The following is a 15,276-nucleotide window of genomic DNA, read 5'->3' on the forward strand; positions in this document are numbered from 1 at the left end:
GAGGACGTCAACACCTCCATTTTGACCTTAGTCTGTACTTTCTAATGCTTAAATTCTTCTTTCAAGCTTATCTCTTAACTCAGGCGGAAGACCCTGGGGGCAAAGCATCCCAAGTGATTGGAGCTAAAATGACCCCCTCATGCTGCCCTGAGCCAGTAGGACTCTGTGTGGTTGACCCCGAAGCAATGATCGACCTGACCTTTACTGCCAACCTACATGTACCTACTGACCTTTGTCCCACATTTTCCTTAGATAAACCTAGAAGTATTTTCAGTACTTTCTAGGTGGTCTTTGAGACATTGGTCCACCATCTTCCGGGTGTTGGCCTCAGTTGTTAGAAATAAGCCCATTGACCCAACCAGAGGAGGAATTCGGAGACCCAGAGCCCGGTGAAGCAAGACTTTAATCAATGTTCTTGCAAAAGCAGGTGTCTGATGGGCAGGCACACTCGGGGCAGTTACAGCAGTACAGCAGACAACTTATCTCCTAGCATGCAAGTCCGTCCCCCTGGTTCCTCATTGGCCGAGTACTACAGAGGTTACAGCCTGACCCGGATGTCGCCTATGCCCCTGTAAGGCAAAAAGTGGATTTATCCTCCCAGACCCTGCCCCTTCCTTGGAGAAAGGTGGGCTGCAGGTTCCAATGGAGTCACCGGGTTGGTTCCCCAGGCAACCAGCCCCATCCTCATTAACATAAATTCATTGTTATTGAAAGTGGCTTGTTAGGAATAACAAGACACTCCTTTCACCTTTATCACTGGACCTATTTCAGAACTGGAGCTATTTGAGGACAAAAGATAGACTATTATAACACAAGATTCTTTCATTGGCTGTTAAAATTTAGGAGATTCCAAGGGTTTTAGGAGCTGTGTGCCAGGAATAGGGACAAAGACCAAGTATCAATTTCTTATAATAAATCACAGTATCCCTGTGGCTCTGCAGATCTGAGCTAGGTGTGGCTGGCCTGGAATGGGCTCACTCTTGCATCTTAGTGGGCTTCCTGGTTGGCTGGGGGCTGGCTGGCCTAAGATACCCAGCTGGGATGGCAGTTTCTACCTCCCGGTGCCTCCCATCACCCAGTAGGGTTAGCCGGGGCTTCTTCCCATGGCAGCAGTGGCAGGGGTCCCGAGAGCAACAAGAGAGAGTAAGCCCCTCATGTGTAAGCATTTTTCAATTTTTGTTTCTTGCGGCACATTGTCCAGTTGGTCAAAGCAAGTCATTGGCTCAAGGTCAGGTGTTTGTGGATGAGAACTACCCAGGGGCATGGATAGAGAGAGGCATGCCCATGGTTGCAGTGATCTACCATGTGTACAGTGAGGAGGGGAAGAAGGTAAGCTCCAGTCTTACCTTCCAATCATCCAACCCACGATCCTATGCCATGGGCCAAAGGCTGGTTTCTTACTCTGAGAAGTCTTCTTGGATTCCCAAATACACGTAGTTCAAAATAGAGTTCCCCACTCTTCCCCCTGTTTCGGAGTGGTGGTGAGATCTGGAGCTGAAGGCCAAGAAAGAATTCTTGAGACGTCTTTGGTGCAAAAATGTGATTTTATATTAAAGCACGGGGATGGGACCCTTGGGCAGAAAGAGCTGCCCCCGGTTGCAAAGAGGGGCTGGTTATATACTACGGAGTTGGGGGAGGTAAAGTCCAGAGGAAGTTTCTCACAGATTACTGGAGGCCTAGCTGTTGTCAGGCTAAGGTTGTTTTTCCCTCTAGCAAAGCATTAACGTTAAGACAGTGGGGACTTCCTGGACTTTAGGCTCTTGATAAGCTTGCCCTTTTTTTGGTAGTCGTTCTAAGACACTTGTAAACTGATGGAGACACTTCCCAGTTTAACCATTTGTTTTCTGTCCTTTCCTTTGCTCTTGGGAGCTTGAAGTGCCCGAGGAATATCACACGTCCCACCTGGGGTGGGGGTGGGGTGCTACTTGTGCTTAGCCCTCAACTTGCCTGATGCTCCCTCATCATATGGACATTTGTATACTTTCTCCTTTTGGAGTTACAGAAAGGTGTTTTCTCATGTTTCGTCATGGGGCTATATCTGGCAGTCTGATACCTCCCCCCACCATGGGCTTCTCAGGGTTAGAATCATCTCTTGCCCACTATGAGTTGGTGAGTGTAGATAAAACGATACATCAGTAAGAACAATAATCACATATTTAGCACTTACAGTTATCACTTAAGTACTTACCGTATGCCAGGCTCTCTGCGTGACTTAATCTGTAATGCTCATCGGAAGTGTTCTAGACTCTCCTAAACCTCCAGATTCAAAGACTGCCACAGGCCACACCTGGCCCCATTCTGCCTGTCGGGCCGTTAAGACAGGAACCACAGGCTGCTGTCAGGGCAGTGCCAACCTTTTCTTTTCTGAGGGATCGTGTGCAGCGGTCCACAGATGGGAGAAGACGAGATCCCACTGGGCAAGTGCAGGACTCCTCCTGGCTTAAAAAAAAAAAGCCTTCTGCCTGGCAGCAGCCAAATTCTCTTGTTACAACCCCATAGGGACATTTTCCAGAGTCTCTGTATGGGACAGAACAAGAGTCATCTCACTCAGGGAAGCCTGCGCTATGGGATCCCATCTAGTATTTACAGTTCTCCCAACCCAGGAGCAACCTAGCAACAAGGGATCATCCTTATCACAAGAAATGTTACTTAGAGGGGGCGCCTGGGTGGCTTAGTCGGTTAAGCACCTAGCTCTTGGTTTTGGCTCAGGTCATGATCTCATGGTTTGTTAGTTTGAGCGCCGGCATCAGGCTCTGTGCGGAGCCTGTTTGGGATTCTCTCTCTGCTGCTCCCCTGTTCTCTCTCTTAAAATACATAAATAAACTTTAAAAAAAAAAAGGGGAGAAAAAGAAATGTTACTGAGAAACATATGTGACATTCTATCCTTGTTGTAACGGAACTAGCATGAGTTTGCCCCTTGGTGAGTCACAGATAGAAGCTACAGGGACAGTTGTCACACAAAAGAAACTTTATTTGCAGCAAATAAAGAAACCACGGAGGATAACTTCCAAAGCTGTGACTCTCCAAGCAAGGGTGGATGTTGTTGTTTTTTTAATTTAGGGTGAGGATGAATATTTAGAAAGGGAGACTTGTCGTGGGATGTAGAGGCGGGCGGGCATAAGGTCACACATGTGCCTTAAGGAAACATGCCTACACATACACTGTATGTTCTGTAAATGAGGCTCGTGCTCCCCCGTGGCCGGAGATTTTAGTATCATAATGAGGTAAAGTTGACTTTTGGTCACTGCACGGGTTGCAGCATGGTCCATCTGTCGCAGGTGGGAGTCCAAACTGGTGTAAGGTCTCCTTCAGGGCAGCCTTTATCGCTTGGGGGGTAATTTCAGTTTCTAGCGGGGATGCTATGGCTGCAAGTCTCTTGCCTGAGTTAAAAGATAAGCCAGAAAGAGCTTTAAGAAAACCTGTAGGACAAAGGTTGGTGAGTGCAAGCAGCTGAGTAATAAAGGTCAGGTCGTGGGGTCTAGCTGGTGACATTGCCAGGTAACTGGGGGGAATGGAACTAGAATGTTAACCCGAGGCCAAATTCTAATGCAGAAGGGAAAAGGGTTCTTTATTCTCACCTATTATCTCCCTCATTTTACAGACACGGAAACTCATGCTTCAGTAAGTGGCAGAGCAAGGATTCGAACCTGGGTCCCAGGCCACACTGCTGCTTTAACTATTAGCTTATCTAGCATAATTAGGGGAACATCTTTTTGTAGAAACAAAGTTAAATCATACATTATCAAGCAGAATGTATATTATCTTTACATTGCCTTTTGCTTTGGCCTGTGTCAGCCATTGGGTTGTAATTGGCAGAGGTTGATGGAGGCTGTGACCTCCTGTCAGTGTCTGTGTTGGAAATTCATAAAGGAGCTGGGGGGACAAAACCAAGAAGGTTTGACACTCTCATCCAGGGCTCTCCACATCTTCTTGGTCATGTGCTCTTTCTGTAAAATATTTTTGCAGACACATTCCCCGATACATGTATTTTAGTTATTTGGGGATTTATGCATTTATGATTCCATGTATGTGAAATATCCAGAACAGGCAAATCCATAGAGAAAGAAAGTAGATGAGCTGTTGTTGGGAGGGAGGGGTGAGAGGGTGGATAGAGTGAGAAGTGACTGCTGATGGGTGCAATGTTTCTTTTTGGGGTGATGGAAATGTTCTGGAATTAGATAGTGGTGATTGCACAACCTTATGAATATACTAAAACCCACTGAATTATATATATATTTTAAGGGGGTGAATATTTTGACATATGAATTTTATCTCAATTAAAAAAAATCATGTCCTGAAATAATATGTACAATACAAAGAATAGCCTAAAAAAATCATACGGTGAAATTTAAAAAGTCATAAATAAAAGTTCTGTTGTCTTCTGTCACCCCAACAAATTGTCTTATGCTCTACGTATGGACTCACTGCTTTACAGTTTATGTATTTATATTGAGAGAGAGAGAGACTTCACATGAGCAGGGGAAGGGCAGAGAGAGAGAGAATCCCAAACAAGCTCTGTGCTGTCAGTACAAAGCCTGATTTAAGGCTCAATCTCACAAACCATGAGATCATGACCTTAGCCTAAATCAAGAGTTGGACGTTTAACCAACTGAGTCACCCAGTCACCTCTGGACTTACTGCTTTAAACCAACCCCCTCCCCCCGCCCCCATAATTGAGACAGGCTGTGTCTCAATTATGTTAGAAATAAGCCCATCAACCCAATCAAAGGAGGGACGTAGAGACTCAGAGCACAGTGAAGCGAGGCTTTAATCAACCTTCTTGCAAGAACTGGTGTCTGAGGACAGGCATACTCAGGGCAGTTACAGCAGACAACTTATCTCCTAGCGTGCAAGTCCCTCCCCTGGTTCCTCATTGGCCGAACACTACAGAGGTTACAGCCTTACCTGGACGTCGTTTATGCCCCTGTAAGACAAAAAGTAGTCTGGAACAATCAGACATTCCCTGAGGTGATGCAGAGACTTTCAGCCCCTCCTCCCTTTGTGCTTTGGCCCCTGCTCATTGCAAAGCCCGTGAAAATAAGCCTGTGAAATGGAGAGGAGAAGAACAACAAGGAAAGGAAGGGTCTGAGGGTTTGGGACTCCATTGTGTGTGTGTATGGGGGGGGGGGGGCGGGGAGAGTTCATACATATTTCCAATGAGTTGTAAACCTATTGTTAACTAGACAGCACAGCTCTTATTTGGTATTTCTGAAAATGAATCATCTCCCTTCTCACAAGTTATAAGCCATTTATGGCCCCTAGTAAAAGCAGTTTTTGCTTTCACAGCTGTTTTGAATTTCAAAAACATTGCTAATCAATCAACAACAACAATAATAGTTAACAGGTATATATTGAATACTTGCTAGATGCAAAACACTATCCTAAGTGCTCTGTTTACATACGCATACCTCACGTTCCTATGCAGCTATATTAATGTCTGTTAATGTCACCATTTTACAGTTGAGAAAACTGAGGGTCAGTTAGGTTAAGTAACTTTTCCAGAGTCAAAGCTATTACATGGCTGAGTGGGGCTTCAAACCAAACAGCCTGACCTCAACGCCATGTCCCACACTTACTATGTGCTGAGCACTGAGGGACACACAAAGTGTGTGCACCCTGGGGGCTTATCCTGTAATGGGAGAGGCCCATATCCTTCCTTATATTTATCGAGTAAATATAAGACAAGTACGGATATTTCCAGGCTCTTGGAAGAACATATCATAGCCAAGTTCTGTGTGCCTTCTGCCCCAGAAACATGCGGGATGAAGGAATTAAGTAAGAGCTTTAAGTGTAACTTTGTTTATGTAAACAAATAACAAAGAAACCCGACACATTTTGTTTATGCCTCTGACCTGGGCCAGGGAGGGTTTGGGATGTCAGGGGTACCAGTTGTCCCACCGAGACCAACTCGGGCACAATTCACCAACCGTGAGCCATCAGGATTCAGTGGCTGGAGGCCCAGTGTTACGCCAATGGTTAGAAGTCTGGACTCTTGGCTTACCCTCTTAGAACTAAAAAGGCCTCAAATAGGGAACTTTTTGGATTTGCTGCAGCACGCTAATTGTTAGGCAAATCACATAATATTTCTAAGCTGTTCGGGGTATGGTAGAGACTTAATAAAATTGTTATGAATTTTGACTGAGGTTATCTGACACTTATTGAATTATTACTATATCATTCCTGAGTAAGCCTTTCTGAATATGAACTATAAGATCTCTACCCAGTGTAACCAATAAAAAAGTAATGCGGTCTTTATTAATTGACATGAAAAGATTTCATAATATTTTCTTCCATGGAAAAAAGAAGATTTAAAAAGAGTATAAGAGCATGATTCCATTTTTATGTTGTTTCTGGCCTGCGGTTATCTGGACAAAAATATAAGGAAGGATATGGGCCAGAATGTTAACAGAATTCATTTCTGGGGCACTTGGGTGGCTCTGTCAGTTAAGAGTCTGACTCTTGGTTTTGGCTCAGGTCATGATCTCATGGTTCATGGGATCGAGTCCAATGTTGGGCTCTGTGGCTGACCGCACAGAGCCTGCTTGGGATTCTGTCCCTCTCTCTCCGCCCCTCCCCCGTTTGTGTGTGCATTCTCTCGCAACATAAACTTAAAAAATAAATAAATAAAAATAAATATTTTTAAAAAGAACTTATTTCTATAGGAGTAAAGGTGATTTTAATTTTTAAACTACTTGCCTGTATTTTGTGACTTTCTTGGTATGATGAGTGTGCATTGCTTTTATAATTAGAGAAATGATTTTTTACCCAGAGCTACACCCTATCCTGTTTAAATTAGGGGAAAAGAATGACACTGTGGTGAATATTGCACTTCTGAAATTTGGGCTTTGGAGTTGCCTTGGCTAATGTCCATTTCTATTGGATTTCCGCCCTAAAGCAAGACCCTACTTTCAGATCTCTTTGTTTTTTAATTTTTAATTTTTAACATTTTAAAATCTTTATTTACTTTTGAGAGAGAGAAAGAGAGAGACAGAGAGAGACAGAGTGCAAGTGAGGGAGGAACAGAGAGAGAGGGAGACACAGAATCTGAAGCAGGCTCCAGGCTCCGAGCTGTCAGCACAGAGCCGGACGCGGGGTTGGAACTCACAACCGCAAGTTCATGACCTGAGCCGAAGTCGGACGCCCGACCGACTGAGCCACCCAAGAACCCCTCAGATCTCTTTGAGGGTAGACAAGGCTGTAGCTGGTGAGGAGACACCACCTCCAGACAGGGCTCCAGTGAATTTCTTCTAGAATAGTATCCTGACATTTTACTTCGGATTACGGATCCTTCTGGAAACAGGGGCCTGAACCTGCCCCCGGTCCTCAGTAGCGGCGTGTTTAGCCTCCCGGCTGGTGAGGAGAGGAATGAGACTGACGAACCCTTGACTCTTCCTCCTTTGGGTTTGCTTTTCTCCAGGCCTCCTAGCCTGGGCTGCTGAGAGCAGAAGAGAAGAAAGGACCAGAAGAGAAGGAAGAACCCGGGCATAGCAGGTGCCCACCATGGGGCAGAGCTGCCAGCGAGGATGCGTAAGCTCTCCCCTTGCTTTTCTCTAACTTCACGTGGCCACTTGCACCGCGCAGCCCGGCCCACCCTCCCGCAGGCTGTTAGGTCGGGGTCCACTTTATAGGATGGAAACCCAGACCAGGAGCACAGCAGAGACATGTTATGGGATGAGGCAGGAGGCCCTCAGATCCAGCCTCTGACTCTCTGTGCAGTTTAATTTTTACCTGGGCCAGATAGGTCCTGACCAAGGGGAGCCTAGGGGGTCATTCACGTAACCCCTCGGTTAATCACTTCTTAGATCGTTACGCTGCAAAGTCCTGAATGTGTGTCGAGAACAGGAGTGCGGCCTTTTCTGAGAGAAGCCTTCCGTGGCCCTGTGAAAGCAGAAACCCATCCTTGCGTCTCACAGAGAGCCCAGCTCCTCCCCTGGATGTTGAAACAAACCTTGGAAAATGTTTATGGGACAAATGATGTTCTGAGTAGCTGGCTCATTTTCAGTTAACCTGTGCTGCAGAGGGTCCCTCTGGGGCAAGGACTACCGATGCTCCCCCTTTTACAGTCTGGGAAATCGAGGTACAATGTGGTTTAAGCCCAGCGACAAACACACAGCTGGGCCTTAAGGAATGCCCCGGGGACAGAATTCCCCCAGAGCAGCATGTCAGTACCGGCTGAGAAGACTTCCCTGGTCAGTGCGTGGGTGACAAATTAGCTCCCAGATAGCATGTGAGAGTGGGGAGGAGGGACCACAAACTCAAGCAGCTGCTGTTCCCCTCCATGTGAGGTGTGGGGGGGGAGGCGGGCAACTTTCCCTCAGTCCTCCGGGCCCGGCTTGAAAAGGCCCCCTTCGTCACCTCTAAGGAGGGCTTTGCAATGTCCAGCCCCACATCCTTCCTACCTTGCAGGACTTTGAGAGAATTGAATTTGACCCCGCTTCTCACACCCAAGTGGAAACTCAGTGTCACCTTTGTAGCCTGACCAGTTACAGTGAGCAGGGGAGGCCGCTAAATACATAAACCTGAAAACTCCTTGGGTCCCCATCCCGCAATGCCTGTTCCTTCTCTCCTCCTTCTCTCCTCTCTACTCCACAATCAGGGTGAACAAAGCTTTGCCTGCTCTGGGAAAGGAATACCTCCAGCCCAGGAGATTTGTCTGGGATGTCATTGCCACCTCTCATGGTCCCCACTGTCCCCTTCCTGTGCCCCCACCTGGCCTCGCAAGCCTCAGGCAGGATGCCACTGAGGGTTTAAAGGAGGCCAGGCCTGCTTAGGAGAGGTGACACAAAGCAGCCAGTGTCACAGGCTCCACATGGCGGTCAGCAGGCTTGGGCACCGGCACTTGGAGTTCAGTGTCAATCTGTGGAATGTCCGGCGGGTCCTCTGTGGTCCTTGGGGGTCCAGAGAGGGGAGCACAGGCTCGGGGATCTCAGACATGAGTAGAAACCCAGGAGTTGGAAATCGGTTTGAGTCTCAAGTGGCGCGTGTGAGTTGTAGTTACTGCCCCGTGTCTCTAGGAGTCTGTGGTCTTTACTGTAACTTTCTACGAGCAACGGCTCTGTGCCAGCCCCTTCTCACGGTCTCCTTAAATGTTGACAAAGTTCCAATGAAGTAGGCAGCATTCTCATCTCTCAGATGGGAACCCAGAGGCTTAGGAAAGGGAAATTCCTTGCCTAATTTTACACAGCTCATCAGTGACAGATCTAGAACTTCAACTCAGGTCCTTCTGGCTCCAAGTCCGTGCTCTTTCTGCCTCCACGACAAACTCAAGGCTGCAGGTGAGGCGTGTGATGCCAACCGTAACTGCCGAAGGACATTCCTATTTCCTATTTTGAGTTGGTCCAGGTTTAGAAGTGTTGTGCTCTGGATATTGAATTCCCACTCTTTTTATTTTTAATTTTTTTTAAACGTTTATTTATTTTTGAGACAGAGAGAGACAGAGCATGAGCGGGGGAGGGTCAGAGAGAGAGGGAGACACAGAATCCGAAACAGTCTCCAGGCTCTGAGCGGTCAGCCCAGAGCCCGACGCGGGGCTCGAACTCACGGACCGCGAGATCATGACCTGAGCCAAAGTCGGACGCTTAACCGACTGAGCCACCCAGGCGCCCCTGAATTCCCACTCTTAATCTAAGGAAGGGCCAAAAATGATACGGTCCATTCAGTTCCTTTCTCCTTGACTCCTTGGTTGTTCCAAGCTACAGAGAGTATTTTGCGTTGTTTCCTTACGCTCAATTCTCACGACAGCCTGTAAATATCTGCAAAGCTTCTTTCGAGCCCTTTCAGTAGCTAGTCTGCTCTCATGGGTATCAGTGTAAAGCCTAGACTGTTTGGTTTTCAGCCAAGTGGAAAACTTGCCTAGATTGTCCTGGTCACTTGGGTTGCCTCTGGGATGCCTTTTCTTGCTTCCCTAGGACCATGATTTCTACAGAGCTTCTCTGATTAGCAGCCTACTCAGAAGAGGGCACGGTTTTTTCAGTTCATGAACAATAATCACTTACTGAGCACCTGCTCTAGGTGAGGCAGGGCAGGAAGTGCTGAAAAGATGGTCTCTGCCCTTCAGGGAGGATCCATGGGTTACCCCCCGCCTCTATGACCCGGATTCTTACGGGGACTGGCTGCATGTCTGTGGGCCGCTGCGCAACCTTCTAGAAACCCCAGTCCCCTTCCTTATAGAGTGGGGTTGCCTCTTGTGCTCTGTCACTTAGCATCCTTGCCTTCTCACCACCCCACCCCCCAGAGTGGTGGTTGCAAGAGTCCCAAGAGCAGCAAGAGAGGGCCGGCCTGAGCACAAGCGTGGCTGAAGCTACTGCTTGTGTCGTGCTGTTACCGTCCTACTGGCTAAAGCCAGTCACACGGCCAAACCCAGAGTCGCCGTGGGAGGAGACTACAGAGAATAGTATGGGTACAGGGAGGAGAACCATTATGGCTGTTTTCCGCAAACAATTTCCTACATCTTCCTTATCCCTTCAGCCGCCATCATGAAGAAATCTACATGGGCCTCTCTCTTACTGGCAGCAGCTTCCAAAACCTGTGAGGCATGGGCAGTTGTAAGAGGGGTATGAAACGGCAGGATGCTAACTCATCCAGCTGGCTGCTACTTGACGGCCACATTCTCACCGTGTTCTTCTGGCAAGTATTGCATCCTGCAATCTTGGGGACACGGTGTGGCCAATGGTTCAGCAGGGACAGACCCCTGTGTTCCCATAGCTCCCCCACACACCTCTCCAGCAGCTCAGCACTGCGCTTTCACTGTTGATTGACTCATCCGTCTTCCCTGGTGGATTGTGGGCTCCCTGCAGGCGGAGCCACCATTGTTTTTCATCTTCGAACCCCCCACTTCCTAGCACAGAACCTGCACATTTGTAAGCACCTAACCCATGCTGATGTGAATAAATTCACGAATAAGACATTTCTGAGCTCTGCTGTGCTTCATCCAGATTAGGGCTAATCATCTTAGAATTTACTCAGCGATTTCGGGGTTACTTACAGTTACCGTCGCTTTCTGAGCACGACTGATAAGTTATGAGCATCAATATGTTTTGAGTGCAAGTTGCTAAGATGCCTTTGTAACACCTTATTTTGTCCTGTGTTTCTTTAAGAGTGAAGAAGCATCTGAAAAGCCCATCAAGCCCCCACTTACTGAAGTTAAGGTAAGAAGCTTAAATGTTCTTTCCATTTCCTGTAACATTTTCTGTAAAAGAGAGAGAGTCTGTGGCAATTCCCTTTGGGCATTCTGACCCCGGTTCCAGTGAGCCAAGCAGCCCTATAATGGATTCCCCCGGGGGCTGTGCTGGGGGTGGGGAGAGCATCTACCTCTAACCTGTTCCTCCCCGGGCCCAGCCCACCCCACAGGACAGGTGCTTTGTGAGGGGGCCTTTGCTACTAGGTTGTTCTTCTAGCCCTTTCTTGGGAGCAAAACACTGAGTGTCAGAGCTAAACACAGGACCTTCCTGCGCTTGGAGCTACATGGCATGCCGACTGTGGGAGAGGCTCTGGAGAGAGAGAATACAAAGGTCTCTCCCCTCTCTTGTCTTTTCCCAGTGTGTAGAATCAGGCACGCCAGGAACTTGGTACCCATCCCCTCTGCACTTGAACACGGACAAGTTTCAGTTCTTTCCTATTGACATAGCCCAGATGGTTCCAAGTCAGAGAATCTTCTGTGCTATTTGTGATGGCCTACCGCCTGCCCTCTCATTCCCCTTTAGAGTTGCAGTAGAGTGAATCTGAGGGGCGTTGCTTCATGGGAAGGTGGGGAGGCAGAGTATTGAAAGAGTCAGTTTGCTGGGAGAAAAAGGCAGTAACTTTTGATTTCTCCTGCACCTGGGTCCTTCTGCATCTAGTCCAAGGTGAGGTCCGAGGCTGGGCCTGGAATCACAGTCCCCTCTGCCTTGCTTCTTATTCCACCATCAAGCAGCCATATTCTTGTTCTTTCAAAAATGAAGAAGAGACTCCAGCCTTTGAGCACGTATGGCTGAGAAGCGAAGTTCAACGTGCAAAAAAGGAAAAAGTTGCGGTGTGTGTCTTAGGAGCAGATGAGGGAGGGATCTGCCCTGTCTTGGGGAGAGAAAGAAGGTTGGAGAGAGGAGGTGAGATTTACAGACAGTCTTGAAGCAGAAGAAGCAATCTGCGGGCCAGGAAGGACATTCCAGGGGCAAACAGCAGCAAGGGCAAACGCAGAGCCTGTGAAAGATGGAAAGAAGCCTGGAGGCTGCCTGGTGTGGTGCTGGTAGGGAAGGCGGGAAGGGAGGCTAATGACATTGGGTGGGGCTGGCACTGGATGTCCAGGTAAGGAACTCTATGGAGGAGGCCCAAAAGATCTTTAGGCTGAGGAATCATGTGATTAAAGTGTGTTCTGTCTGGGGCGCCTGGGTGGCTCAGTCGCTTAAGTGGCCGACTTCGGCTCAGGTCGTGATCTCGCGGTTCGTGGGTTCGAGCCCCGCATCGGGCTCTGTGCTGACGGCTCGGAGCCTGGAGCCTGCTTCGGATTCTGTGTCTCCCTCTCTCTCCGCCCCTTGCCTGCTCACACTCTGTCTCCCTGTCTCTCAAAAGTAAATAAACATAAAAAAAAAAATTGTGTTCTGTCTGGAAGCAGCAAGGAGCATGAGCCTTGAGCCTCCGGGAAACCAGACGGGGGGTTAGCGGGGCTGAGAGTAGAGACATCTCGAGAGGTGGTGTGTGTGCAAAATGGTGCACCTCAGAGTGGAAAGAACAAAGTACTACCAGTTCCATTGTTACCAATTTTTAAAGACCAATTAGCATGGTAGCCTTGCTTGGTGAACCTTCTAGATGGCTACTTGTATCATCTTGTACTCAGGGTCTCTCACAATGAGGAGAGCCTGATAGGGGTCCCTACCTTTGTTTCCAGGGCTATTTTTAGCGTATTATGAGGCATCACCATCTTATAACCCCCTGGTTGAGGAAGTTTTATATATCATATTATCTGGATATATGATAGATATATGATATCTATAATACATATCATATTAACTAGGATGACCCTCACAAAATAAGCAAGTGGCTTAGAGAGGTTTCTGCACAGAAACTATGGACTAAAGCTAATGAACAATGGAGCTCCTGGTTGGATCAGTCGGAAGAGAGAGCGAGAGAACAACTCTTGATCTCAGGGTCATGAGTTTGAGCCTCATGCTGGGTATACAGATTACTAAAAATAAATAAAAACAAAACAATCTAATGAACAAGGAGAACATAAGAGCACTGATTCATTTCCTATCCCTGGTACAAGCTCCTCATCAGCCACATCTTGGGGTTAAAAGAAATGAAAGATTGATCAGATACAATAAGTAGTCAGAAAAAGAAAATGGGCCAGGCTATTTGAATTCTGGCTTTATTCTGTATATCATTAATGATAAACTAATCTCTATGTATACAAAGGGCTTGAGATAATTAGGTCATGATACTATTAGTCCACTACATTTTAAAATAGTTAATTTCATCCTTGTGTCTTTTTTTAAAATTGAAGCATAATTTGCTAGCAGTCAAATGCATAAAGCCTAAGTGTTGGCTCAAGAAGTTTGAACACATGTATATATCTATATAACTACCACCCAGTTCAAGATATAGAATATTTTCATCACCCCCCAAAATCTCATGTCCCTTTCCAGCCACTACTTCCCCATCCCCTGTCCTGAGGATATCATTGTTCTGACTTCTATCACCATAGGTTAGTTTTCCTGTTCTTGAACCTCATTTAAATGTAATCATACATGTGTGCTCTTTTGTACCTGGCTTTCTATATTTTTATTTGCTGCATGTATTGAATTCATTCCTACATGATCTTGTATATAGAAAATCCTAAGGTATACACACACACACACACACACACGCACGCGCGTGCACGCATGCACATGTAGAATAAACACATTCAGCAAGGTTGCAGAATACAAAATCGATATATGAAAATCAATTGTTCTTCCATACATTTGCAAGGAACAATCAAAAAATGAAACTAAGAAAACAGTTGCATTTATAATAGCATCAGAAAGAACACAATACTTAGGAATAAACTTAAAAGAAATTCAAGACTTATATTCTGAAAACTACAAAACATTGTTGAAGAAAATTGAAGAAATCTAAATAAATGGAAAGACACTCGTGTTCATGAATTGGAAGACTTAATATTAAGTTAGCAATACTCCCCAAATTGATCTACAGATTCAACACAATCCCTATCAAAAACACAGCTGGCGGGCACCTAGGTGGCTCAGTCAGTTAAGTGTCTGACTTTGTCTCAGGTCATGATCTCACAGTTCATGAGTTCGAGCCCCGCATCGGGTTCTGTGCTGATAGCTCAGAGCCTGGAACCTGCTTCAGATTCTGTCTCTCCCTCTCTCTCTGCCCCTCACCCGCTCTCACTCTCTCTCTCTCTCTCTCTGAAAAATGAATAAACACTAAAAAAAAAACAAAAAAAAAACTAGGTGGCTTCTTTGCAGAAATTGGTAAATTAATCCTAAAATCCATATGGAAATGGAAGGTACTCAAGTTATCCAAAACATCTTGAATAAGAAGAAAGTCAAGGAATTCACGTTTCCTGTTTGCAAAACTTATAAAACTACAGTAATCAAGACAGCATTGTACCAGCATAAGGATAGACCTATAGATCAACGGAATAGAATTGAGAGTCCAGAGATAAACCTTTACATTTACAGTCATTTGGTTTTCACAGGGGTATGAAAAAAATTCAATGGTGTAAGGATAATCTCTTCAACAAATGGTGCTATGACAATTGGATATCCACATGCGAAAGAATGAAGTTGAATCCCTACCTCATACCATATACAAAAATTAATTCACAATGGATCAAAGACCTAAATGCAATAGCTAAAATTATAAAACTCTTAGGAGAACACATCGATATGAATCTTTATGACTTTGGATTTGGCAATGGTTTCTTTATATGATACCTGTTATGGGCTGGTTTGTGTCCCTCCACTCCCATATTTATATGTTGAAGTTTTAACTCCTAGGACTTCAGAATGTAGTCATATTTGGAGACATTTAAAGAGGTAATTTAAAACAAGGTCTTTAGAATGGGCCCTATTCCAATCTGACTGGAATCTTTTCAAGAAGAGGAAATTTGGACACATGAAGAGACATCAGAGATGTGTGAACATAGGGAGAAGACCATATGAGGATGGGGGCTATCTGCAAGCTGAGGAAAGAGTTCTTAGAAGAAACCAAACCTTCCCACATCTTGATCTTGGACTTCTAGCCTCCAGAACTGTGAGAAGATACATTTCTGTTGTTTAAGGCACCTAGTCT

The 15,276-nt window shown here is 46.1% G+C and overlaps 1 protein-coding gene across 1 annotated transcript in view; it reads left to right on the forward strand.

Moving 5' to 3' along the window:
- Nucleotides 1-15,276, forward strand: part of HK1 (hexokinase 1) — a 124,617-nt gene that overhangs the window by 28,170 nt on the left and 81,171 nt on the right. Inside the window, exons 3-4 of the mRNA XM_045437646.1 lie at nt 7,418-7,527; nt 11,097-11,147. Of these exons, the coding sequence (XP_045293602.1) occupies nt 7,501-7,527; nt 11,097-11,147 (78 nt within the window). The 5' untranslated portion in view covers nt 7,418-7,500. The remainder of the gene's footprint in view (nt 1-7,417; nt 7,528-11,096; nt 11,148-15,276) is intronic.

This window comes from Leopardus geoffroyi, chromosome D2, assembly GCF_018350155.1.
Source record: "Leopardus geoffroyi isolate Oge1 chromosome D2, O.geoffroyi_Oge1_pat1.0, whole genome shotgun sequence".
NCBI classification, from domain to species: Eukaryota; Metazoa; Chordata; class Mammalia; order Carnivora; family Felidae; genus Leopardus; species Leopardus geoffroyi.